At 40.5% G+C, this 25,125-nt stretch overlaps 4 protein-coding genes across 4 annotated transcripts; 2 read left to right on the top strand and 2 right to left on the bottom strand.

Annotated features, from left to right (window-relative positions):
• Positions 1-1,581: 1,581 nt before the first annotated feature.
• On the bottom strand, positions 1,582-7,793 carry rpn1 (ribophorin I). Its single transcript, XM_074679937.1, has 10 exons — positions 7,411-7,793; positions 6,681-6,745; positions 4,955-5,261; positions 4,658-4,867; positions 4,377-4,569; positions 4,059-4,158; positions 3,832-3,970; positions 3,054-3,173; positions 2,679-2,924; positions 1,582-2,581 (listed from the first exon to the last, which is right to left on the bottom strand). Exons 1-10 carry the CDS (start codon positions 7,648-7,650, stop codon positions 2,399-2,401), a joined length of 1,803 nt encoding a protein of 600 aa, XP_074536038.1. The 5' UTR covers positions 7,651-7,793; the 3' UTR covers positions 1,582-2,398.
• Positions 7,794-10,701: 2,908 nt separating this feature from the next.
• rab7a (RAB7a, member RAS oncogene family) lies at positions 10,702-15,533 on the top strand. Its single transcript, XM_074666397.1, has 6 exons — positions 10,702-11,055; positions 12,525-12,587; positions 12,768-12,894; positions 13,590-13,808; positions 14,290-14,418; positions 14,511-15,533. Exons 2-6 carry the CDS (start codon positions 12,535-12,537, stop codon positions 14,604-14,606), a joined length of 624 nt encoding a protein of 207 aa, XP_074522498.1. The 5' UTR covers positions 10,702-11,055; positions 12,525-12,534; the 3' UTR covers positions 14,607-15,533.
• A 598-nt stretch (positions 15,534-16,131) lies between these two features.
• Positions 16,132-18,581, bottom strand: hmces (5-hydroxymethylcytosine binding, ES cell specific). The gene is made up of 6 exons (XM_074666385.1): positions 18,393-18,581; positions 17,681-17,824; positions 17,366-17,575; positions 16,888-17,042; positions 16,611-16,803; positions 16,132-16,508 (listed from the first exon to the last, which is right to left on the bottom strand). Exons 1-6 carry the CDS (start codon positions 18,579-18,581, stop codon positions 16,320-16,322), a joined length of 1,080 nt encoding a protein of 359 aa, XP_074522486.1. The 3' UTR covers positions 16,132-16,319.
• Positions 18,582-18,899: 318 nt separating this feature from the next.
• ttll3 (tubulin tyrosine ligase-like family, member 3) lies at positions 18,900-24,814 on the top strand. Its single transcript, XM_074666373.1, has 15 exons — positions 18,900-19,586; positions 20,065-20,274; positions 21,030-21,131; positions 21,296-21,399; positions 21,499-21,664; positions 21,757-21,812; positions 21,911-22,039; positions 22,146-22,260; positions 22,372-22,476; positions 22,576-22,768; positions 22,856-23,004; positions 23,080-23,323; positions 23,622-23,881; positions 24,015-24,190; positions 24,277-24,814. The coding sequence occupies exons 2-15, from the start codon at positions 20,169-20,171 to the stop codon at positions 24,586-24,588; spliced, it is 2,217 nt and encodes a 738-aa protein (XP_074522474.1). The 5' UTR covers positions 18,900-19,586; positions 20,065-20,168; the 3' UTR covers positions 24,589-24,814.
• Positions 24,815-25,125: the final 311 nt, after the last annotated feature.

The following is a 25,125-nucleotide window of genomic DNA, read 5'->3' as shown; positions in this document are numbered from 1 at the left end:
AAGATATAGAAGTCTGGTCTTCAAACTTATTTGTCTGTTATTTATTTAACTTTGGATTGATTCTGAAAAAAAAAAAAAATCCACAACACTTAAAATAAAGAGCAGGTCCACTCTGTTCTATTAATAACCAATGTAGTTATTGATGCTGATGAAGAATAATTATTATTTTGATATGGGAAGTTAGTTATTATGCTGCTGCTGTTTAATATCTCCAATAGCAATAACAACAAAGAGTTAAAAATCTATTCATGCAGGAAATGTGAACCTTTTGTGAGGGAAAGCCAGGTGGAAGCTCCCAGTAGAAGAAAAACATAGCAACACAAAAAAATCAATGCCAGCTTTACTTTGTTCTCCTGGCCTGTCTTTAAGTTTGAGACATTAATTCAGATATATTTATATTGGTTTTCAGGATTAACATATTGTACAATTAATCAAAACATGCCTCGAAAGCTGGTGCTCGTCTCTGTCCCTGGGGAGCAACTGTCTGAAACTCATCACCCCTCAAAAAAATATGCTTAAATATTAAAGTGAGACTTCCTAACAGCCAGAGCAAATAATCCATTTTCAGTTTTATAATATTGTTTTGAAACCTCCACTTTCAAAAATGACTCCCTGATCGAGAGCTGGGACAAAAAGGCTCCTGAACTTCCATTTTCTCTGCTTTTCTAAGGCATCATTTATTCATTTTATAAATCTGTCAAAGACTTAACTTTCAACCACTTTTCCATCCCTAATGAAATCTTCCTATCGCATCTGTCTCAGACCTCCAGTGACCTGATAACATCATCTCTGTGTGGAAAGCAGACATGAGCTCACTGGTTTGTTCCACAGAGTCACTGGTGTTGAGGTGAACGGGAGCGAGCAGCAGCAGCTGGTCCGCCGTGCTTCAGCTGTGAGAAAGAGACTCTGTGGCTCTCCAAACTCACACTGCTCCAAATCTCCTCTTAAGCACAAACACACAAACAAAACAGCCATTGTGTGGCCTTTCAGCAGCACCGAACATCAGTGCTAACAGACATTGTCTTTGCTTTCCCTCTGCTGTGGGTGTTCAGAATGATTATTGTATGGCACATACAATATGTTAACATTATCATTGTGAGGGGAGTGGAGCCTGTTGTTATGGAGCAGGAAATGACCTGCTGAGACCCCTGCTGACCTCAGAAGGAAAGTGGTGACCTCAGACTGACCCTGATGTTTGTCCTGGGTTAGACTGTGAAGGAGGCACGACGGCTGTTTGGCTGGGAAGGAGAGGACGATAGGTGGAGTTACTGCCAGAGAAAAATGAAACAATGCTCTGGAAACTCCCTTTAATGTGCCAGTGTTAAAAGTGGCACCAGTGAGGGAGCAAATGAATGTGACATATGTTTTATCTGTAAGTCCACAGAGTTTCTCTCCACATTGGCTGAGTCTTCATTGTTCCACACATCATGTTAAGTATTTGTTCCTGGCATAAGTGCGCCCTCCTCTGGCAAACTAAGAGTACTGCTCCCTCTGGATGAAGAAATGCATCAGTAAAAACTCCATCACACAGATTTTTTTAATCCAGCAGCCATACAAGATCACTTTCTCAAAACTTTATTCCAAATTTGAAAGCTTTCCATTTCATTGCCCATTTCACAAAACATCTGTGTCCCGTCTCCAATGTCTTTTCTCACATACAACCTAATCTCTTAATGTGTTCACTAATCTCATGGTAAAAAAATGCCACTTAAGAAACAAACAAAAATAAATCATACAAAATGTAGAAAATATAAGTGATGAACATCAACAGAGAGCATTTGGGATGACACAGAATCAGAGCTTCAAATTTCTTCAAAATGTGAACAATCGGGGCCGAGTACAGCAGTAAGTGCAAAGAGAAGATCAGGACACTTAAAGTTTCATCTGTTTGAGGGGAAGATGATTCAGTCCTAGAATACAGGATATGTGAGTAAAGACATGAGAGTGAAAAAACGTGGGCCCCCCCGGTTAATATTCAAAATTAAAAGGAAATTCCCATAACCGTACAAACTGAGGACTATGGAAAAAAAAACAGTGTCAAGTCTGAGAAAGGTATGATGAAGAAAAAGTGTAGCTCAAACTGAAAAAGAGAAAGTCAGAAGCTGTGATGGGTCTGCTGTAGAGCTGGGTACGCAGTGACCTCGAGTTTATCACAAGGCACAAAGGCACAAGTGTTTGGATAAACCATCACTGACATTAAGAGATGTTAACAGTCCATGTCCAGGTTCAATGTTGGTAAAAAAAAAAAAAAAGTACTAAATATGTGAAAGCATGAGTCACATTTAATTTTTTCTCACACGGTTGCCAGCCATATTTTATAGCAGGATTATGTGTATGTGTGTGTATGTGTGTGTATGTATGTGTGCGTGTGTGTGTGCTCAGCAGTGGCAGATGTAGTTTAGAGGGCGTCCAGCAAGCTGTCGATGCGGCTTACGAGCTCCTGTCTCTTGCCGGTCAGAGTTTTCTCGCTCTCGATGTAAGCATCCTTCTTCACCTTCCCCGCCACCAGCCGCTCCGCCTCCTGGCAGGAACGGCACACCAGCTCCTTCACCTGGCCGTCCAACTTCTGCACCTCTGCAACCTGAGACCACAGAGAGGGGGGAGGTTAAATATCACTGGACTCTCTGAGAATTAAATCTGTGATGTTTCCTTTTGTGCTCTCCAACACTGTAACTCACCTTATCAGCCAGGTCAGAGCCCTCGGCTTTGAGGCGCGCTTGCAGCGAACTGATCTCGTTGGTTAGAGTGCGGTGGTCTGCCTCCAGAGTCTTCCTGCCACTGTTTAGAGCCCCTGTGTCACGTGACTGCTTGTAGCGGTTGACCACCTCATCCATGTGTCTGTACAGCCCCAGGCGCTTGTTGACAAGAGTCAGCACCTGTTCTGTGATGGAGGCCACCTTCATACGGACCTCAGCCGCAGGGTCCTGAACAGAGAGGAATGATGCAGGAACATTTAAAACTGATTTAGACACAAATTAAAACCACAAAGACTGAGAAAGACAAAGAAATTATTAACAAAGATCAGGCTTTTTAAAGAATACGACAAGTCATACCTTGGTGATCGCAAAGTCGAGGCGGACGTAGATGATGACGGTGAAGAAAAGGATGTAAAAGGCACCGACAACCAGGAGAGGCTCCTGTAGCATCAGGATCTTATTGAAGTTGTAATGAACCTGGGAATCACAGAAGATAGTTATTAATTCAGACCTAAACAAAACTTCAATATTATATCAAATTCTACAAAGCAGAGTTCCTCCTTTCAAAATTAATGTTTGACTGAAGTGAAAACTTGATTCAGGGTGGGGGACTGCAGTCCTCTTAGGTCTTTCTCTTCAGCAGACTGCTGCGGGGGGGAACAGACTGTTTCTCTGGGAGCTTCTCTGACGATCTTTCCTCCCCTCATCATCAGAGGAAAATATTCAGTTTATTGTGATTAAAATAGCAGGATGGTTTGATTTAAGGAGGTTAAATCAAGGACAGGGGCTGATGTAAAAAGTATGCTCCCAAAAAAAGTTTTTTTTTCTTGGGTTTCTCCCTGAGGATCGCTCTCCTGATCTGACCAAAGGCATGTTGAAAATCAAAGCTCACACTTCAGACACCAGTAAGGCTAACACGCTCAATGTCAAAAATTGTGTGTGGGCTTTTACTGCTGGAGTTCACCCTACAACACTCACTGTGGTGGCACTCTTTGCTATAATTTGATAAGGCCAAAAAAGGACTTGTTAAAAGTGCAGAAGCTACATTTCATGTTGTTAAAATAAATTATCCGTCAAACTACTTCAATAAAACACATACATGTTCACTAAACAGCATTCTCACTGTGTCACTTACCACAACATCCTGAATGTGATGCTCCACCAGGTTGCTCTTGGTCGCTACCAGCACTGGCCGACCAAAGGTATCCAGATATGTGTAGTGCAGCTGGTTTGGCATGCGATCAATTTTGTAAGGTGTATCCATGTGGATGTTTCTGTTCAGACGTGATAGGAAAATTATAATTTAGCATCAAATCATACTTCCAAAACATAATGTTTTTGGATTTTTTTGTGAGTGCTGACCTGGCTCCCTCTGGCAGGATGATTCTCACAGTCAGGGAGTCGATGACCTGATCATCATAAACATGATCAACCAGTCTCATCTTCAGTGCGTACTGGTCACCTAGTGGATATAATGAAGAGACGCGTTTAAAACACACCCTGGGATTAAGTGATATGGAAGGATGTGTAAATAGGAAGCCTGATACAAGCAAACAGCCCCTGAGTAATAGAGCAGCTTCATCTCAACTGTCTGCCTTTGTGTTTCAGTTTTTCTCAGACTGTGAAAGGAATGTTTTCAAACACTTTGCAGTCAGAAAAAAAAATAAGAAAAGAGCTCACCCAGGGTGTAGAGGTACTCGTAGCTGGGCAGATTGTAGCCAATGATGTAGTGGGTCTTCCAGCCTCCAAACAAGGGGAAGCGAGGCCTGACCTCCACCTCCACTGAGTCATCCAGAACCTGCAGATGTGAGGTGGAGATGTTGCCGATCTCATCTCTGTAGTAGACATCCTGGGCTGAGGCAGGAAGAATGGTCTGTTGAGGAGAAAACAAAGTGAGTTTTAATCATCACTGACAAAGCGGGAAAGACAGAAAACAGCTGTGTGTGTGCATTAAACAACACCTTGAAGGATTTGACGGATGAGATGCCACTGTCTGACTGACGCTGATAATCGTAGCGAGAAAAAGGCCCCTTCAGGACAGCTCCTGTGTGCCTCAGGTCAATGGTTTCTTCCACTGCAATGTTTCCCCAGTGAGAGACCTCAATGGTCCGTGTGATGCTACTGATGGTAAGGAAAGGTGAGTTGTTTTCATAATGGATCCTCATGGTGTCCTGGATGGTGGATAATAAAGAAGAAACAGGTTGTTAAAAGTGAATCTATAGACGCATCACTGAAAGCCAGTTAGATGTGAGCTGTACCTCGCTGAACGGGGCCACATCCTTGAAGGGTCCGTACTCGATGAACTCATCATTCTTGCTGGGGTTACCCAGCTTGGTGTAGCTCTCGATGGTCTTGGAGGCCAAGCGAACGCGTGTGCTCTGGCTGCGGGTGGGGTATGGGGAGTACAGGTAATGGTTCCCCTGGAAGACCACTAGCTGGCGCTCAGCCTGGGTGATGTGCGAGGGGAAAGGCCTCAGGACGTGGCTGAAGGTCATCTCCACCTTAGCTTTGAGCTGAGCACCTGCTGCCAAGCTGGAGGGCAGCTGGACCTTATAAAACTCCCCACTTTGTGAGAGAAGAATAAGATTAGGTAAGATACATTTGCACAACACTGTACATTTTTTAGCTTCCAAGACAAAATGATGCAAACCCTTGATTTATCCAGCACTGAAAAAGTTTCTGTGCTAAAAGCAAAAAAAACAAACAAATAAAAAAAAAAGAAAACAGAAAAACAAAGTGTCAGAAAATGCACAAATGCCCAAACAATCCTTAATAGATCAAAAAAATCCAACTCATCCTGAGTTTTGCCTCAGATACTGATAGATGTACTCTATATCAACATTGTCAGGCTGACACTGTATTGGCTGCAGCATTATTTGAGCTGAGTCTTCCTCTTCAGCAGCTAACAGTGTATTTGATCATGTAAACGTGCTGTTATGGGTAATACACTTACTATAGACATTTGTTGCGTCATTATGCGATTAAAACAAAAACAAACAACAAAAAACAGTATGAGCTGAAAACTGATGACAAGTTTACATTTGGCTCTTTTGGTCTTCAGTTTTGACTTCTGAAACAAGGAGGAAGCTGTGAGTGAACTATGTAGACACTGCTGGTACCCTCTGATTCAGAAAGTCACATTCATGACAGCAGAAAGTCTCTGGGTTCACTGGCATGGGATCACAGTTTTCAAGCCTGTGCAACCAGGTACCTTAGGATCTTTCCTGTTTTTCCTGTTGTCAGAGAAGCATCCGCCTCACCACCTGTCTTAACCTTTTGAGTCTTATCCCACCTCTGTGTACATAAAGGTGTTATAGTAAACAGCATGTCATTATCAGGGTCAAATTTGCTGACTTTTTAAAAAAAATTTGGTTATACTTTGTGTCCCTCTCAATTCCTGCAGACCCACTACTTGGCACACAACAGGCAGAGAAACATGTTTGTTATTTCTGGTGTATAGTGCTGAAACAATGTGGCTTTCTGATGGCAAAGTAAAGCACATTTTCAAAATGTAGTGTACATTATCAACAAGCTTGGTGTGATTGTCACAATTTCTTGAAAACTAGCAAAAATACACAGTTCAACTGATTTTTTCTATAAAAGTATTTTGATTTCAGTTGTCTAGAGAGTTTATCAACCAAGGGGGCTATGCTGGTTGCTATATTTTGAGGGTCATACACTTATTTCTGACAGATATTAAATACAACAACAACAAAAAAGAGAGAAACTGATGACGACAATGACTTTAACTTTTATCAATATTACCTTTTGTCAACTCACCAACTTTAAAAGATCTCACCAACACGATAAAATCTATTTCAAGTTCAAGATGGATTTAAACAGAACTGTGAGGAAATTGTGTTGGTTTCAATGGTTACACCTTAACACCAAACCTGCACAAATTCCCTGTGGTGATCAACCAGATTAGCTATTCTTGTGCTTGTCAGCTTAACTTAATGTTAATGTATGATTTCGATCTCTCACCTCTGGCCTTGGATTGTTGTCTGTTGGAGCTCAAGTATGCCATCCTCCTCTTCATCACCCTTAACCTGTGGCAAACAGAATCACTCAGGTATCTAATGTAACAAACACGTGTTTTAGTTAAGTTTTTTCTGGAAGAAGAGTGTCATAGTCCGGACACGATGTGATTTTTAAACTCAAAGCATTTTTGCGGATGCATGCTTGGAGGGGGCAGGCCTGCGCAGACACACACGGAAGTGATCTGTCCAGCGCATACGTGTCATTCAGCCACTGACAGAGCGTGCAGCGCTGCGGAAGTTAAGGCTAGCAACCTACTCCCTTAGCAGAATGAAATATTATCACAAGATAAACTTTTTGGCTTTTCTGCCCAGAGCAAGTGACTTTACATCTGCACCCAGTACCCAATACTGTGCCTCTTCAAATTTGCATGCATCGCTGCATCACTGTTTAAATCCAGGGCTTGTAGAGCTGGCTGCCCACATAACATACACCAAACTAGTATCTGGGATTCTGTACATTCATTTTACAAAAACACTGTAACCTCTCTTTCTACTTATTCATGCACCAGTACTACTATCACTGAAAGACTGAGAATGGCAACATTTGAGAGCAGCACGTTTGGTGCATCAGAGTAATGTTCATCATTCATTGAAGTTGCTAACAGGCTAAAGCTAACTGGCCGGGGTACAGGCAATCCTGTAGTCTTTGTTTCAGTCACTCATGTTTCACTCACCGACGCTCCGATATATGCCAGGTGCGGCACCAGGTCAGCCTCCACCGCTAACAAGAAGCTATTCACAGCTGAAGGTCCCTGGTTAGACAGCACGATCTCCGCGGTGATCTTAGCCAGATGAGTGCTCAGGTCTACGCTCCTCTTCACGTCTTCATTGATCAAACCGTCCGCTGAAACTTTTGAGCTCAGAGCCACAAAAAGTAGCATACATGCGGCGAGAAGGGGTGAATTTCGAGACATAATGGAGTAAATTTAGAGATAACGCAGTAGGACAGAAGGGAAGAGATGAGGGAAATGTAGAGCAGCAAAGAAAGGCCGCCGTGCTGCTCTACATCGGCAACGATGACGCTTCATTCAAGCAGGCGCGATGACGTCACTGCGCGCCCTCTACAACGTACTATGCGTTGGGATTAAGAAAGATTTTTAGACTCAAAAATCTTTCAAGTTTGAAAACTTTATTATTATTATTATTTAAAATAAAATATATATTCTTTATTTTTTAAACTTTATTCAAACATGTAGGTCCTGTTGAGATTAAAAAATCTGTTTTTCAAGCAGCATGCAGCAAAAAAAAAAAAAAAAAAAAAAAAAAAGAGGACAAAAGTACAACTAACAACGTCGAGATTTTTTTTTTTTATATGATAGAACAGAAGTCAGATGTGTAACCAAGTTAACTTTAAAAAATGACATAGTTAAAAATCTGCTTCAAGGTCCCTCATTTTGAAGACGATAAGTGACACCAGTTCCTTGAGTTTCAGGTTATTCTGCAGTACAGCCCAGGTGGAAGGTGCAGAATACCCAAAAGCCCCTTTCCCAAGCACAATAAACACTGTCCAGCACTTTTTTTGTATGGTTTAAACTCACAAACAGTGTGCAGCACTCCAAGAACTTAATAGACAGGAAGGTGTACCAATGTATCAGTGTACAGGTTGTAAGAGATTGCCATCCAATCCTGGAGGACAACTCACAGCTGGGAGTCAGAGCTCTGCAATTGGTAATGAACCTCAAGGATTCATTGTGAGCTTTATTGATCATTTGAAGACATTGTGCAGAAGAATGCATGTACAAAGCATTACCATAATCCAAAACAAATAATAATAAATTAAAAAAACTGACAAAACGCTACTTTACATTAAAACGAGAACATTGTTTGTTTTGAAAGTGAAAAACTCACACCTTATTAGACACACCCAAATCTAAAATTCTACAGTAGTGATAAGTGTTGCCCTGCTGGTGGCACTGTGTGCTATAACAAAATTGATAATCATTAAATATTTTTAGGTCAGAGAAAATTTGAAGCTATGGTGGGTTGGGTTTGTATTTCACTTTTGTCAGTCATTTTCATCATTCAAACCTCGGGCCATAGCCTCACTGGGGAAGACCAGGGTTGGTTGTCACACTTTTTGATCTAACGGTAATTAAGCTTGATGTCTGTTAAAATTTAGAGGCAGTCTACAGCTGCGAGACATGAAGCAGATGAAGAAGTGCTAAGAACTGCAGTTCAGTGAGTGTCCCCTTTGAAGACTATGGAAGTATTGAAATTGACATACACACCTATTTAGAAAACATGATTTTCTATGTCCATGAAGGTGGTATATCTTATTTTTGTATATTGACAGCAAGTTTTTAACCATCAAAGACACTCAGGCTCAACATAATTGGTCATCCACAAATCATCACTGGAGTTTTCAGCAGTTTAAAAATAAAAAATAAAGTGGCTTATGACAGGCCACTCAGTAACGAGTGGCCTGTACTGCCTGTGTTGTCCTGTGTGCTGTGTCTCATGGCCTGCCACAAGGAGGCTGCTGGTACATGCCTGTTATCTATGGCCTTCCAGTTGTCCAGGTGCCCCGACAACAGGGCCCATGTAAAGGGAAGCTTCAGATTGTCACATCTGTAATCCCCATGCTCCACCCCCTGAATGCATATCCAAATGGTCACAAAAGGTCTAGTTTAACTTCACTTTCTGCTACGATTATACACTTTTTTAGATTTCAAATAAAAAAAAAAAACAACTTTTCTACAATCAGCTGTAATGCAAATTCACCAATAGTTATCTCTTTGGTTTGAGTCACGAGTATTTCATGATGTGTTTATTCAGCTGCGATGGAAAATAATAATAATGTTAATAATAATAATAATGATGACACAGCCACAGCTGGTGTCACATTTGAGTTAGGTATTTTAATAATTCACCACAAGGCTTTGACTATGGTTAAACTCAGCTCATATCAAAGATGTTATCCTTCACCATTTATTCAGTTCAAGAATAAAATGACTTACTAAATGAAATAAGGATAAAACAAAACAAAACCAACAAAAATCTACCAGAAATAACTCCATTATATAAAAAATCACAAAACGTTTTTTCCCATGTAGAAATGAACAAAACATCTGGCCAAAGGTTCGATGTGAACATCAGGATGCAGCACCCTGTTTTGCAGTAATAAGCACTGTGAAAGTCTACCCTGACAACTCACCCATGGTCTCCCCTTTGTGTCTTGTTGAATAGTTGCCTGGTTTGGAAGTACTTGCATGGAAAATAAATGTTTTGCTCTGATATTGTCTAAGAGTCAGCTGTGACAAAAATGTACACTAGATTTTAAAAAGAAAGCTTGCTATTGACAAGGATCAGTCCTACTTTTGGTGTGGTACAACCTATCTTAATAATAAAAACATATAAATCAACTTTGTATTTACCACTAAAGATGGCACTGATAGGACAGAAACTGGAGAGAAGTAAAGGTTTTAAGAAAGATCCCTTTTTTCAGTCTGTTGATGTTGTTAACAGAAACAGACTCTTCAGATATGCTAGTTTTAACCAGCTATATTATTCTATCAATAATGTGACTTAAAAAAAATTGTTTTATGAGCAAACTTGAGGCAAACAAGCTAAAAATAGGTGCAAAAGATTTAAAACAAAGGGCAGTTACATTATAAGTCCCATTAAAGTCTGAATAAAATAGAAATTTACTTTAAAAGACTGAAAATTTGCTGCAGCTTTTTGGTTCTTCACAGCTTAAACTCCGAAAGAATAAAATGAGGATTCAGTCCATTTTCATTAATTTTTGTGAAGCCTTTCAAAAATATCGGTTGAATCAATGATATAACTGATCATACTCTAAAATATTGGCACCAAAAGATCGATTGGTGAACGGATAAAAAGAATACACGGGTATGAACTTCATATAGTCTGTCCTTATAATTGATAAACTTAACATTAAGACATTTATATTGTGACTTATCAGGATCAAGGCGTGCCGAGCGCGTGACGTCAGCCGTCACCGACAGAGCTTGTTTTGGAGGAAGTGGACTCGGCTCGGCTAGCAGCTAGCACGTTAGCTCGTCAGGAAAAGCGAGCGTCAACAGGAACGGGGCGAAACTGACCATTGTACTAAATCTCTTGTGTTTTAGAAAGGGAGAAATATACTTACAGGGGCAGAGTTTATTTCGATACGCAGAATTAGCTGTGAAGCTACCTGTTGAAGACATTTCAGCTGTCGACGCGCTGAACGTGTTGTTTTCTTGCGGCAGACATTTACAGAGGCTGTTAGCCTGTTAGCTTGTCCCTGCGTTAGCTTACGCCGAACCGAGGCAGAGGAAAAGTCCACATTTGATATTTTTCCCCCTAGGATCATCGCCCAGGTTGGTTCATGTCGCCTTTGGTCACTTGTTTTACCCGCTGTATGAGTTAACGATCCAGCTGTCACTAACCTACTTTCGCAAATTTTGGTAAATCTTTCTGAGCTGACCAAACGTTAGCTTACAGAAGTGTCAGTTTCATGGTAAATCTTTAGCAGACCCAGAATGTAAACTGTCAAGATTTAGTTGTGTCAAACGTTACACATGTAATTCACCGTTTGCCGATCATTTTCACCGCTGTTCTTGACATGGCTGTGTTTAATTTGATTAGAAATGTGATGCTTGCTCAACCTTGCTAACCCTTCGAAGCTGTGCTTTATGTCTTAGTGGATTAGAGTAAAATTACGAGACATGACTCGCTTTCTCTGCCTATGAAGTGGAAATGTGTTTTACCATATCGGCTTGCAGATTGCGCATACATATGGAAGACACCGGTATGTGTATTTCATCTAAGTATACCATTTGATGAGCTAGTCATGCTTGCCAAGTCATGGTTCCGTTAGTCCTGTGTTTTAAAACCATGTGATCAGTCCCTGACACAGTGTCATGGGGTGCAGATTATGAGAGCCGCACCGAGGGCTCTGTTGGTTTGGCTTCATAAAAGTATTGATATGGGGTCGATCGGCGGGTTTCAACACTTGGCTGTAACTGTTCGGCGATGTGTGGATAAAACCTATAACTAATCCCTTTTTCCAAAAAATGCCCAAAGCAAGGTCCAACCTGAATAGAATTATGATTTAAAGCCCACCGAAACACTGTGTGGACTTCGGTCAGAGCAACTGTATGAGCTGGTTTATTATTACAAAGCACAAGGGCAAAAATGCTTAGTGATGGTTGAGCAAACTCAAAGATTTAGATATTTGGTGTGATGCTTTTATTATTAAAATTTCACAACCTAGATCATTCAGATGTTAAATTTAAAATTGAAATTTCAGGGAATTTTGATGAAATTAAATGCGTGACTATGACAATGTTGTATTCTCAAAGAGTTTGAAGGATCGAATGAAGTTCATTTTAGGAAATCTGATAAGCAGCACACATTCAGATATTTTTCATTCCTCCTTTCTTTTTTTAAGGCAAAAGTAACGCAATCAGTTTTTGATTTGATAACTTGAAAGCATATAAATCAAATAGTGTGATAAATCAACAGCACACATATCACAAGGTATTGATCTGTCACCAGTTATTCATATCCGCCAATTTTATGAACTGTTTATTTTGTGATTTAACATTGCAGGCCGCAGGTTAGAAGAATGTGATTCAGGAAGTGAAGTTAGAGACATGGTTCTCAAAATTGCCCATTTTCTCTATTGCATATAGAGATGCATTCAAACATTCTCATCTCTCAGTAAGCTAACTTTAAAGTGGTCAGCACAAGGACAAGAATCCATTTCATAGAGCAACTCTGGCACTAAAGTGCTCTTTTGGAATTGTTCTCTTCTCTCCTGTAATCTAATTGTTTGTCTTTACAGCTGTGGCACAATGACGTCAAGGAAGAAAGTGCTACTCAAAGTCATCATTCTGGGAGACTCTGGGTGAGTGTTATAGAGCTGTTCAAAAAATTAAGGAGACAGCAGTAGTTCTTGTTATTTTTCAAGACATTACCCATTCAGGGTCACTTTGGTCATGTAGAAAGAAAGGAACTATTTGCTCTTTTTTCATTCAGATTTTCTGATATTTGTATTGACTAATGCGATTTTGTTTCTTTTTTTAAGAGTTGGAAAGACCTCATTGATGAACCAGTATGTGAATAAGAAGTTCAGTAACCAGTACAAAGCCACAATAGGTGCTGATTTTCTGACAAAAGAAGTCATGGTGGATGACAGACTTGTCACAATGCAGGTAAAGACCAGACACAATACACTGTGTCATATCATCACACTCTCTCTTGGAAGTATTTGAATCATATCTGAAAAAAACACCTATCTCTCAAAATATGATCCAAACACTAAAAAAAATGCTGATGTTTTCAATCACTCAAATAATGTAAACTCTTGAGGACTCCCAGTGGAAAGCAGTTTAAAGTGATATTACTTAACAGTTTATTCAAAAGTTATACTATGATCATTAAAATATAACACTAATTATTCATCTATCTAAGCAGAAAACAAGATTTGGAGATCCTAAGTTATTTGTCTGTTTTTTCAAATGACTTTGATTGAAAGTAGTAAAAGAACAGTGACATAAATCAGGCTTATAATTCTGATAGTGGCATACTCTCTAAAGATATTACATTTTTATTGCTTTTGCCGTCAAAAGGATGAATTATATGTTTCAAGAAAAAACTATGGTTTATGAATTGCCCTCAGAGTACAGAACTGAACACATCCAAGATGCGTCTTACATCATCAATCAACAAAGACACTCAGTGTCACTGTAGGTAATCAGGGAGATGTGTTTAATGTTCACCGTAGAAACACTGCAGTTAAGGAATTCCCTTAATCTCTTTACTTAGAGTAATCTCATTATTTTGCCCTGTAACCACAAGATGTCGTCTTTCATACTCTCTGTTCCCTCCTCCCTCCTCCATCGCTCAGATTTGGGACACAGCAGGTCAGGAGAGGTTCCAGTCCTTAGGCGTTGCCTTCTACCGCGGAGCAGACTGCTGTGTCTTGGTGTTTGATGTGACAGCACCCAACACTTTCAAGACTCTAGACAGCTGGAGGGACGAGTTCTTGATCCAGGCCAGCCCACGAGACCCAGAGAACTTCCCCTTTGTGGTGCTGGGCAACAAGATTGACTTGGAGAATAGACAGGTGGGTGTCAAAAAGTCACATTTCTTGCAAACTGTACAGGTATGTGTAGCATGTGTTTTATTATAAAAACGGAACTGTTGTGACAGAGGGGAAAGGGGCAAAAGGTTTGAAAGAAACCTTGGCTGCCTGCCTGAGACTGTAGCCTCTGTACATTGATCACATTACTTTATCTCTAAGGCCATGGTCACTCTGACCATCCATACTGTGCAGTACTCAAGCATGATTGCCCCTCACAGTGCTGTTGCTCACATTGGAGAACAGAGAATATGGATATGACTTAAGTGACTTTTTGGCTCATGTTAAGTCACTTTGGTCCAACAGCCCGCTAACACCCCTGCCACTGCGCCCTGAGCCTTACTGAAACCCCATGTTATCAACTTTTTTGGAGCTTTACAGTAATAGAACAGTTTGTAAAGATAGCCTGGATTAAGCTGTCAATTTATTTTTTCTTAGTTTAACCTTGGTTTCTTTTGTTCTTCAGGTAACAACCAAGAGAGCACAGGCTTGGTGTCAGAGCAAGAACAACATCCCATATTTTGAAACCAGCGCCAAGGAGGCTATCAATGTGGAGCAGGCCTTCCAGACTATTGCACGCAATGCCCTCAAACAGGTACTAGACGCCTACAAAAGATCCTGGTCACAAGCCTGACCACCATGGCCTCAGAACAAAGGTTATACTTCAACTCATTTATCTTGTTTCAGGAAACTGAAGTCGAACTGTACAACGAATTTCCAGAGCCGATAAAGTTGGACAGGAATGAGCGAGCCAAGCCGTCAGCGGAGACCTGCAGCTGCTGAGGACTATGAAGATCTTCTGGGGTCATCACTGCCCTCACTACCCTGTCTTGCCTTGTCTATATTTCCCCATTTCCCATGGCCCACTGTGTTTAATCCCCAGCGCCCAACATACAAGCAGCATCCCACTCATGAGAGTATACTACTACACACACAAACATGCTGCACTCACCTCCCTATGTATACAAGACACACATTTTCTATAAAAGATGAGTCTCTTAGCCCAAAGAACACCTTCAAGGAAACATTATGGAAATACTTCTATGATGCTCATTACTTCCCAGTGTTTTCCCATGTAAGCTTCATGGCGGTGGTGGTGGTTTGGGCTAATCTCATTTTCAGTTCCATGTGTATCGCTGCTCCCACACCCAGTTTAGGTTCTAACTACTTTTACTTGGATACTTTAAGTGATAAATTGAATCATTTTCTCTATACATATGTGTTGATAAGTAAAATTAAAAGAAAACTGTTTTTGTTTGCTTTGTTTAAATCAAAGTTTCTTTAGCAATGGTGGTGGTTTTCTTACTTTCACGGCCCACCACTGCTGCATGAATATAGGAAACACTGCTCCGCCCATTTTACTCATTTGTGTTGTGGCTTTAATTTTTTTTTTCAATCTCAAACACACTTGGTTTCACTCTAACTTGTAAAAGCTAAAATTATACTCTGATGCCTGAGAAGGCAGTCAGAGCTGAAGTAGTGAAGGATCAGAGTAAGTGAAGGTGCATGAATGGATTGCTTTTGTTCGCTGCCTGCTGATTGTTGTTGAATGGCACCGAACAGAAAGAAAAGATCCATAAAATGTCCATCAGACCAATGTGTAACAATCTTTTTTTAAGCACCTTGCTGTTATTGACAATAAGTATAGACATCTCATTTTAGAGCCACAATAAATGCAGCTGTAGCTCAGGTTGGGGGCGTTGCTAGGATCCAGACTCAGCTCCCTCATGCTAGTGCTGTTCCTCTATTTGGGAAACCACGGTTTGTCTTGTAATCAGTTTCTCTTGGTACCACATCTGACATGGAAGGAACCAAAACAAGACGGCATGTCATTCTACCTGATAGTCCTGGAGAGGAGACATTTTTCTGAAGTATAAATATCATTCATAACTGCGTACTATTAGCTAGTACATTTCTTTTTACTGTCAACTATTGCAAGACTTTGTATATTTGCAAACCCCTCAATCATTGTGTGGGAAAGCAAAATGTTCTGTTGTAAATCTCCATATCTGACTATGCCAGTTGTTCGTGTTGGCAAACAATTTAAGTGCTTGACATTTCTTTTAACTGATCAGATCTTTAACTGTCTGTTCATATTATGTTAAAACTTTGAAATGCATTATAGATCATAAGATAGCAAACATACTGTACCTTTGAAAAACAAGAAAAAAAAATGTGTGGGGGGAGTATTTGCATTCATCATTATTATAATATTAATATGATAAATGCATAGCATCTTCATTGTTTCGAAATGTCTTTGCGTTTCAAGTAATAAGGGTAATAAAAATCTTGAATAAAGCATCATGGGTTAATTTTATTTATTTATTTATTGACTTTTTTTAATGAATTATAATTTGTAGCATATTTTACTTTAAAATGGTTTCTACAACAACAACATTTCAACTAACTTAAACTTTGAAAATTACTAGAGGCAAATTATAAAACTTAATTTTTTTATATACACTTCAGTTTCCAACACAGGAGTATACTGGAGCTTTAAGTGGTTCTTGGTTTCTTCGGGACTCTCTGAACCCACTGCTGAAGCCCTCCTGTAGACTTGCTTCCACTCTCTTTGCCTTCCTTCTCCTGTTTACTCTCACTGGTGTCTGGCTTCTTCCTCTTCAAGGGTGAACTGCTCGCCAACCAGTTCCCCATCACCTTACTGCTGGCTGAGGGCTTGGGCTCCTAGGGGTCAAAGGTCAGATTTGTCAGCTGTACTAACTAAACAAGGGATGAGATAGTGTTTCAAACACTATGTTATAAAGTTTATAATATTAAATATGCTACCTTTTTGCTGTTGGGATCCACAGGCTGGAGGCACTCTGGAGAATTGTTGCGCGAGTTGTTGACTATTGAAGAAACGGGGTGAAAAGTCAGTATGTCCTTGGACTTGAGAAGTTTCAAGGCATCCAGAGATTTCACATCTCCAAAATCCAACCATTTCCTCACTTCTTCCTCTCCATTCAGGATTGCTGGCATTCTAAAACAGAACCCCACAATGAATTAGCTTCTCAGATAAACTCTCAAGGACAGAAACATTGCCCTGTTTACTATCTTTACCTACCTATGATGAATTCTTTGCAGGTTTGGAGAAGCATCCACAGTGATCACACTGTATGAGTAAAGGGGTTCCCCTCCACCTGGAGGGGTCCAGCAGTCAAATACTCCAGCCATAGTCAGCAACTTCCATCCTGACCACTCAGCTGGTGCATCTTTCTCCTTTGAGAACATGCAGCACAGATCAGTGTAAATAATATGACTAATTTGCTAAAAAATGTCAAATTTTGTTAGTATGGTTGACATTTTCTACACTCTAAGCTTGACACCAAAATAAAAATAAATCAAGTTTGCATGCTTCAAGACATTTGAACACTGAGGAAACACTGGGTGAACACATGCACATTTCTCCTTTGGTTCTTTGCCCCTCAAGGGATATTCTCAGCTACTGTAATTTCCGACACAGCTGCATTCTCTCTGCTTCTGTTCTAGATGAAAGCACATGCACATGGTGCTTGTGTTGTTTCAGACAACCCAATACAAACCTCTGTCAACCCAGGGGAAGCCTCCTCTGAAGAGCTTGCCATCTCTGAATTCTTCTCATTGCTAGCTGAAGACATGGGGTTGTCCTGCTTAGTTTTTTCCTGACTCTGTGGGAAGTATATGAAGAAAGGCTGCTTGTTTTTTTCCTGCTTCTGCCACTCATAGAAACCATCAGCCAGGATAACGCAGCGCTGTCCTTTAATCAGTGGGTCCTTCAAGGATACAACAGTGGCACTGGTTAGACACACCGGTTGTCACACACTCAGCAGAGAGATTGATGTGTAAAAGACTATAAATTTGGCTCAAAATGTGTGCACCTTGTAAGACTTCTTTTGCAGTATGTTCTCACTGCGGCAGTTGCTGGTGCTGTATTGCATCTTGCTGGGGTCAGACTCTCTAAACCAGGAGGGTACCAGACCCCAACGCATTGAAGCCAGCACACACTCGTCGACAGGAGCTTCCTAAAGCACAGAACAAGTCAACACGTTGCTATGCACTTGCTATACATTTGCAGAGTAAATCTATTATTTTTTGAGGCCAACAGCCCAAAAGGTATTGACTTGGACAGGGAAGTGATTGTTGTTTGTCGTGAAATCTTCGGGTCCTTCATTTATGATCTGTAATTTAATGCCTAATGGTTTTATGTCCAAATAACTGAAAAAAGTGATATTAATTGAAATTTCACGACTGTTAAATAATCACTCAGTGTATTTATAAAAATAACACAAAAATGTAGACCTCTGCGCAGTCAAAAAGACTTAACAATTCGTCTTCCTCATATTCATTGTTACTTTAAATGTACTTCAAATGTACTTAATTTGTTCTGGGGGTGTACGTTTATGTTTTTATTTTCCAAATTTTTATTCTTAATGAATATTTCTTAATTTATTGTTACATTCTGCACATCGTTATTTTTTCTTCTTGTCCTTCTGTTCTTTTCATAACCTCCACGCTTGATTTGTTTGGCGCCATTTACTTCAAAGAGTTTACGGACCTCACACATTGACGAAAAGATGCACTTGTTCCTACCTCGTCAAAATGCCTCCCTGACAGCAGGACTGGACTCATGGACTGGGGGCTCTTGTTGTAAGATGGTCGGTATTTGTCAGCATCTCCATCCCTCCAGCGGGGCTGCCTCCGCTGCCCTCTTCGGTCCCTGTAAGATGAGGCTCGGCTCACCTCGTCAGGAGCGAGAGTGCACGCAGTTCTTCCGCACATATTGTCTCAAGTTAAAATCTTCTGGCTTCTGGAAAAAAAAACATATGCAACACAGGTTTAGGTACGTACTTACAATGTTGACACTTATGCAGTGTTGGCAAGCTAGCTGAAGTTGTTCTGAAAATATAACATTTTATTTTCTGTACAGCAATGGCACTGACTAAATAAGAAATAACGGACTTACCTGTAGATAGAGCCCTGTTTGCCCCTAAACTCTGTGTATGTTTTAGGAGTAGGCGTGTGTGTTCAACGTCTTTCCCCAAGACTGAAGTCTGGAGCACAGGGTTGGGTTCAGGGCAGGACTTAAGCCAGGACTTGCCTGGGCACAAACCAGAAGCACCAACAGGAACTAGCGTGTTACGTAAAAAGTTTGACGCAATAACGCAACCAATCACAACATAGGGGGCGGGGAATTTCAGCCCATTGAAGAAGAGGGGGGCGGAGCAGAGGGAAACGTTATTTATTTAAACGGATAAAATTGTAACAGTTAAAACATTAAAACAATCAATTGCTGTAGACTATCTGTATTCATTTTTATCAAGCAAATACAGCACGTGTCGTAATAGATTGTCCACCTTTTAAAAGAAAGAGAAAACAGCTCTTCTACAACGCACATTTACATCAAAATTTACAAAGCATCGTATTCCTAATGCATCAGGAATGCATTTAACAGAAAAAAATAAAGTTTGTAATTAATTAAATAAACGGGCGTCTAACGTCCCCGTGCAGAGGAAAATAAGAAAGACACAACTGGTAACTGAAAAATTATATGTAGGCTACATCAAATGGGCATCGTCCTTTTGAATAACTTTTGAATTCGTAACTCTGAGTCTTTGCCACATAAGGTGTCACGTTATATTTGTCAAACTGGAAATCGCCACTGAAATCTGTCACGTGTCGGTTTAATGCAACGTCAGGAGGCTGCCATGGCAACAATAAACAGGTCGATAGTCGGTCAGACGGCATTTCAGTGTAGAAAGTGGACACACCTGTAGATCTGAGCAGGTAAGAGGTAGACAGTGAATGATGTGGCTAATGTTGAATAGATAAGGCTTACAAAAACATTATCACAGTTGTAGAGACATTAATTGTTTTTGGTGTTAAATAAAGTAACATTTCATAAACAGTTGTAGTGAGGTCTCCAGGGATTGTTAAAGCTAGCTTTCTTTTTACTACTAATATTATAACAAATGTCAATATATGGGTATGCTTGAGGCTGTTATTTGAGACCCCCATTAGATATAGGATAACTCTGTAAATTTTGTACACTTTTTGGGCTTTGTTGAAACAGAAGACAAAAGGAAACAGATCTAAGTGTTACCCACTGGCAGGTGTAGTCTCCTTCACAGCAACTTGACCCACTTCATGGTCCACTGCACCTAGGGAAAGAGTCTTATCCTTAAGACCAGTAGACAGCTGTCACAGACCACCACTCTGCACTTTTCTTCAAAGTTTTAATGATTGTTTATCAGTTTTTTTGTAGCCTACAGCTCAACTCAACTGTGATTGTTACCCCAAGGCTGCCAATGTGTGTCCTCCTGCTTGGCTCATGACCAAACCATATGGTTGTAAAGGTGTCCCTGAAGAATGAGAGGTGATGTTAGAATGAAAGCTACCAGATCCAAACAGTTTGTCCACCTTGGCCAGGAAAGACAACAAACTGATAGACAATTCACAGTATGCCAAGACACAGGTGAGAGACAGATATCAGCCAAGGACACACTGACACTGTCTCAAAACCATGAGACCTAGATATAAATAGAAGTCTCACAGTTGTACTTACTTCAAAAGTTTCTCCATCATTTTAATTTATAATGCAAGAACGGCCTAGGTTTGTACTTTTACCCCTGAATCTTATGAAAAGTCATGAATTACTAAGACAAATTTTCTATACTTTAATAATGTTCTGGGGCCATTGGGGGGTAAGAGTCTCAAATTTTATCTGTAACTTTCTGCTGTGGGACCCTTTTATCAAATCTGGAACCAGGAAAGTCATTGACCTTGGCTTCACACCACAAGGATAGTATCATGGACTAAATATATAGATCACAAATGCTGAACATGAGCTAATGTTGAGGTCTCGTGGCAAAATGTTTGAATCAAATAGCCAAATACTAAAGCTTCATGACTTTACTCTTTTTGGCCCTAGATGGAAAGTTTTAACCCTTAGAAACACATCTTTGCCTTTTCATCACTTTGATGTAACTTCAGTAACTATGCATATTCATGAGCAGATGCATAGGTATTTTTAAAGTAGGTATGCAAATGCTGTTTCACGTTTAACATTTAACATTACTCTGTATCAGGCGGTTATGCAAACTCCACTTCTCCTTTCTCCTATGCAATAGCTGTTACCATGTTTTCCCATTAAACTGGGCTGCGCTAAATCATGCTAAATTCACCACTGTCTGGCTCAGCCACTGCCCTGAAATATGTGTTTTTCAAAAGGAGTTAATGTTAAAGCAGGGGAGACTACAGGGTCCTTCAAAGACCAGAAGGTTTCAGCTGTGGTTCAGCTTTTTAACCAGGACAGAAGGAAAAGCACAATAAGTAAGTAAACACGCAAGTTTGCAACAAAAAAATGATGAAATCTTTAACTAAGTCAACCTTGTGCTATGCAAACTTTTTTTCATCTCGTATGAGTCTTAAAGAAAACATGCAATGTAAATTCCTGCTCAACAATATGATTTTTTCTCTGTGTGTGTGTGTGATAGCTAAATCTCCTGAGGACAAAGTTCATCGCAGCTTTGGCAACCTACCTGTTCTTAGCCCAGAAAGACTTAAGACAGCCAAAGCCCATGCAGAAAAAGCTGTGAAAGTGGGTGAATCTTGCTGGTTCAATGCAAAATCTGTTAGTTGAAAGTAGAAAAATGTCCATTGTAGTTACCCCCACTCCTCTCTGTCTCATTGCTCTCAGATGCATAAAGTATTTTCAGTCCAGGGTCCTTATCCTGTCATCAGAGCAGCACTCAGGGCTAGAGGCTGGGTTGAGCAGCGTACACAACGCCCAAGCTGCCATGCTCCCCGCAGACCCAGGGGTGAGGGCCGAGCCAATTTCAGTGACACAGGTGATGATGATGAAGGTGAGTGAGTAGCCAATCTAAGTGTTCTAGAGAGTATTTTCTTTTTCTATCTCCATTTTCTAACGTTGTCTGCTCCTGTTTCTCTATCCCAGACGACTCAGACAATACTGAAGAAAAGCAGGATTCTGACAGACTTTATGATCTCATGGTACGAGAAAAAAAATCTCTTTAGCCTTTAGGCTAGTTGAATGTAAACCATGCATCAAAGGGGCGTTTATAAGATTATTTTTCTCCTATTTCTTCCAGTCTCGACTGGTGAAGAATGAAATGGTTGATTTCTATTGGACAAACCGTAGAGATGCTGTTAACCCCAACAGTTTGCAAAAGAAACAGATCATAAATCACTTTGCGGAGGCAGACAGTTTTGGCACCAAGGTACATTAAGAACCCAATTTAATAATATATAATATATAAATAGCTCTTTTTCATTCCCACTCAGATACCCAGTGTTTGACTCAACCTCATCTTTGTCTTGTGTCAGGCGGGGTTGTGTGTGAACCTGAGGAACCTGCACTGGTTTGATTCAGCAGACCCTGACACCTTCTTCCCCCGCTGTTACAGACTTGGAGCACAGGATGAGAAGCATGATTTTATTGGTCAATTGTTACTTAACAACTTAAAAACCTACTTCCAATCTGATCATTTTTCTAGCATCCTGATTCCTTTTTTTGAGCTGAGACTACTTTCTTTCCTGTCTCTTTGAATAGAGGACTACAGGAGGACAGCTTGCACCAGTCTATTGAAGTACATTGTGGAGAATGCACAGGGTGTACAGGGGCATAGAAAGAAGCACAGCATTTGTGCTGTTCAAGGTGTTGTTGCTCTTTTTTTTTTTTTTTTAATCTCACATCGATATGTATTCTCTGCATAGTTATAGAAAGAGAGAGCTTACTTTTTTATTTCATCATCAGGTCAGCGAAAGCGTAGCAGAAGACGGCCTAAACCTGTGGTCCTCTCCCAAATGATTGATTTTGCAGTCAAAGTATGTCAGGACTTCCTGGAGAGCCTTGAGCATGGTGACATAGACAGAAGCTTGGACACACCACAAATACTTTCAGAAGAGGAGTGGGCAGATTTTATCGACAGTTACTACTTGGTTGTCCAGTGAGTAGAGTGAGAGGAAAAAAACAGAGAAACTGGAAAAATCCTTGTGTTCTCCAGTTTCTTATGGCATTTTCTCCTTACATTCAGTGGTGAGGCTGAGGTCCAGATCACTGATCAATTTGTGGTCACCTGCAAGTCAATGCTGCAGAGACTGGCAGAGGTCAATCCACAGCTGGACATAGAGGGCACACAAAACATCTGGATCATCAAACCTGGGGCCAAGTCCAGAGGCAGAGGTGAAAGCTTAAACTCTATTGGATGACCACATTATATGATACAGCTTTGACTGACTTGTTACACCTTCACTCCAGGCATCAAATGCTCCAAGCGTTTGGATCAGATCCTCAGGCTGGTGAACAGCGATTCAACCGTGGTCAGGGAAAGCAAATGGGTGGTGCAGAAATACCTGGAACGCCCCTTTCTGGTCCATGACACCAAATTTGATGTGCGGCAGTGGTTCCTGGTCACAGACTGGAACCCTCTGACAGTGTGGTTTTATAAAAAATGCTACCTGCGTTTTTCAACTCAGCCTTACACACTAGAGAAACTCGACAGGTGAGACACTCATAAGTGGCCTCCTCTCTTTGATGGGACAGTGTCTAAAACTCTAGCATCGCACTAAGTGATTGACATTAGTTATTGGTGACATAGAGTCACTCAGAAATTTAGGTTAGTAAACAAACCTTAAATCAATACTTGATAATACACAAGATTTAAAGGCTTAACACCAAAGCAGGATGCAGATAGAAAAACAAAGACCATTCTAGCCAAGAGCAGCTTTAATGACAGTCTGTAGGGTTGATGTTGCATCAAATTATCACTAGCCTTATCATGCTACTCTCTACCCTTTCAGTTCTGTCCACCTGTGTAACAATTCAATCCAGAAGCATCTGAGGCCTTCCCAGCAACGCCATCCAGGCATCCCCAAAGACAACATGTGGTCAGATGAACAGTTCAGGACCTATCTGTCTGGCCAGGGCAAGGAAGCTCAGTGGCAGGCTGTGGTTGTCCCAGGGATGAAAAAGGCTGTAATCCATGCACTGCAGGTGACTCAGGACCTGGTAGATTCATGCAAAAACACCTTTGAGCTCTATGGTGCTGACTTCATGATGGGTAAGATGAGATCAAAAATAAACAGTGCTAAGATTTATAAATCCAGTTTCAGCTCTGTCACATCATACTTACCCTTGTGCTGCTCTGTCAATTCAAGGTTCAGTATGATTTGTGTGGTTTTTTCTTTGTGGAGGTCGTGACCTGCATCCATGGCTAATAGAAATCAATGTCAGTCCAACGATGGCCCCTTCCACCCCCGTGACAGCCCGTCTTTGTGCTGCTGTGCAGGAAGATACACTTCGCGTTGTTTTGGACCGAAGAGCTGATCCAACAGCAGACACTGGAGACTTTGAGCTCATATGTAAACAGGTAAGAAACTTATCAAGTGGTCCCATCAAAGTGGACCAAATTTTGAGGGTGGAATACAATTCTTATGTTTCACTTTTGGTCTCCAGGTTGCTGTAGAAGTGCCACAGTATGTCGGAGTCAACCTTCTTGTCAAAGGCTCAAAAATCAAATGTCCCCACAAGCTTCCCCCACTGAGGCCCTCAAACCATTCAGCTCTGAGTCGTCGGGGCCCTGCCAAAGACCTGGAACAAGCCACGGATAAAGAGAAGTCTTTACCTAAGAGGTTGTTTAGGAGTGCTGGGGTAAGCAGTGGGGTTATTCAGCCACCATATCCCGCTAAACTTGAAGCAGTTATGAACGCCCCTTCTGAAACACTGCACTTCCCCATAACTGTGAACAAGTGTTTCTGTCAACGCTGAGGCCAAAATATTCAAAAACACTTGCAAATAAAAACTCAACTCCACCAGGGAGCTGAATTCAAACTTTGCCCATGAAGATTATTATTTCAAAAAAATCCAGGCAAGTAGCCAAAGTTGGCTTTAGTTGCTGTAGGAACTTTCAAAAAACATTATGAGTCAATAAAATGCACTTTTGCTTTGATGTTTCTGTATGCAGGGGTTTTGATCTACCTCATAATTAAAGTATGAATGAATGAATTCCCATGTCTTGATTTCACTCACATCCTTTTTACTTAAAAAATAATTACATAGTTCAATTTAACACAACATAACTTAATTTTTATAACATTAAAAAAATTGTGAACAATTTATGCAGGAAATGCATATTTCATCATCACATGGTAATCGAAAAATATGTGGATTTTTAGTATCAAGGTTTCTGTTTCAGCATTATTTTATTTAAAGTTTTTTTTTTTAATGCTTTTCAACTTAAAAGACAATGTATATTATACAGCAATGGAGCCACTGATTATTTCAAATAAAACTTGATGAACTGAC

This window comes from Halichoeres trimaculatus, unplaced genomic scaffold, assembly GCF_033239565.1.
Source record: "Halichoeres trimaculatus isolate MK-OKI-2021-1 unplaced genomic scaffold, fHalTri1.1 fHalTri1_scaffold_1, whole genome shotgun sequence".
In the NCBI taxonomy this organism is placed as follows: domain Eukaryota; kingdom Metazoa; phylum Chordata; class Actinopteri; order Labriformes; family Labridae; genus Halichoeres; species Halichoeres trimaculatus.
This window is presented reverse-complemented; position numbering and strand designations above follow the sequence as displayed.

What these genes read in the sequence shown, in the direction of transcription:
- ttll3 (XM_074666373.1), top strand. Translation starts at nt 20,169, where the DNA reads ATGAGAGGTGATGTTAGAATGAAAGCTACCAGATCCAAACAGTTTGTC. An exon ending in CAGACAGTTTTGGCACCAAG is followed by an intron (nt 22,040 to 22,145) that starts GTACATTAAGAA and finishes GTCTTGTGTCAG; the next exon opens with GCGGGGTTGTGTGTGAACCT. An exon ending in TGGTGCTGACTTCATGATGG is followed by an intron (nt 23,882 to 24,014) that starts GTAAGATGAGAT and finishes TTCTTTGTGGAG; the next exon opens with GTCGTGACCTGCATCCATGG.
- hmces (XM_074666385.1), bottom strand. Translation starts at nt 18,581, where the DNA reads ATGTGCGGAAGAACTGCGTGCACTCTCGCTCCTGACGAGGTGAGCCGA. An exon ending in CAGGGAGGCATTTTGACGAG is followed by an intron (nt 17,825 to 18,392) that starts GTAGGAACAAGT and finishes TCTGTGCTTTAG; the next exon opens with GAAGCTCCTGTCGACGAGTG. An exon ending in TGCAAAAGAAGTCTTACAAG is followed by an intron (nt 17,576 to 17,680) that starts GTGCACACATTT and finishes GTATCCTTGAAG; the next exon opens with GACCCACTGATTAAAGGACA.
- rab7a (XM_074666397.1), top strand. Translation starts at nt 12,535, where the DNA reads ATGACGTCAAGGAAGAAAGTGCTACTCAAAGTCATCATTCTGGGAGAC. An exon ending in TTGACTTGGAGAATAGACAG is followed by an intron (nt 13,809 to 14,289) that starts GTGGGTGTCAAA and finishes TTTGTTCTTCAG; the next exon opens with GTAACAACCAAGAGAGCACA. An exon ending in CACGCAATGCCCTCAAACAG is followed by an intron (nt 14,419 to 14,510) that starts GTACTAGACGCC and finishes ATCTTGTTTCAG; the next exon opens with GAAACTGAAGTCGAACTGTA.
- rpn1 (XM_074679937.1), bottom strand. Translation starts at nt 7,650, where the DNA reads ATGTCTCGAAATTCACCCCTTCTCGCCGCATGTATGCTACTTTTTGTG. An exon ending in TGGCATATATCGGAGCGTCG is followed by an intron (nt 6,746 to 7,410) that starts GTGAGTGAAACA and finishes TGTTTGCCACAG; the next exon opens with GTTAAGGGTGATGAAGAGGA. An exon ending in ATCACATTCAGGATGTTGTG is followed by an intron (nt 3,174 to 3,831) that starts GTAAGTGACACA and finishes TGTGATTCCCAG; the next exon opens with GTTCATTACAACTTCAATAA.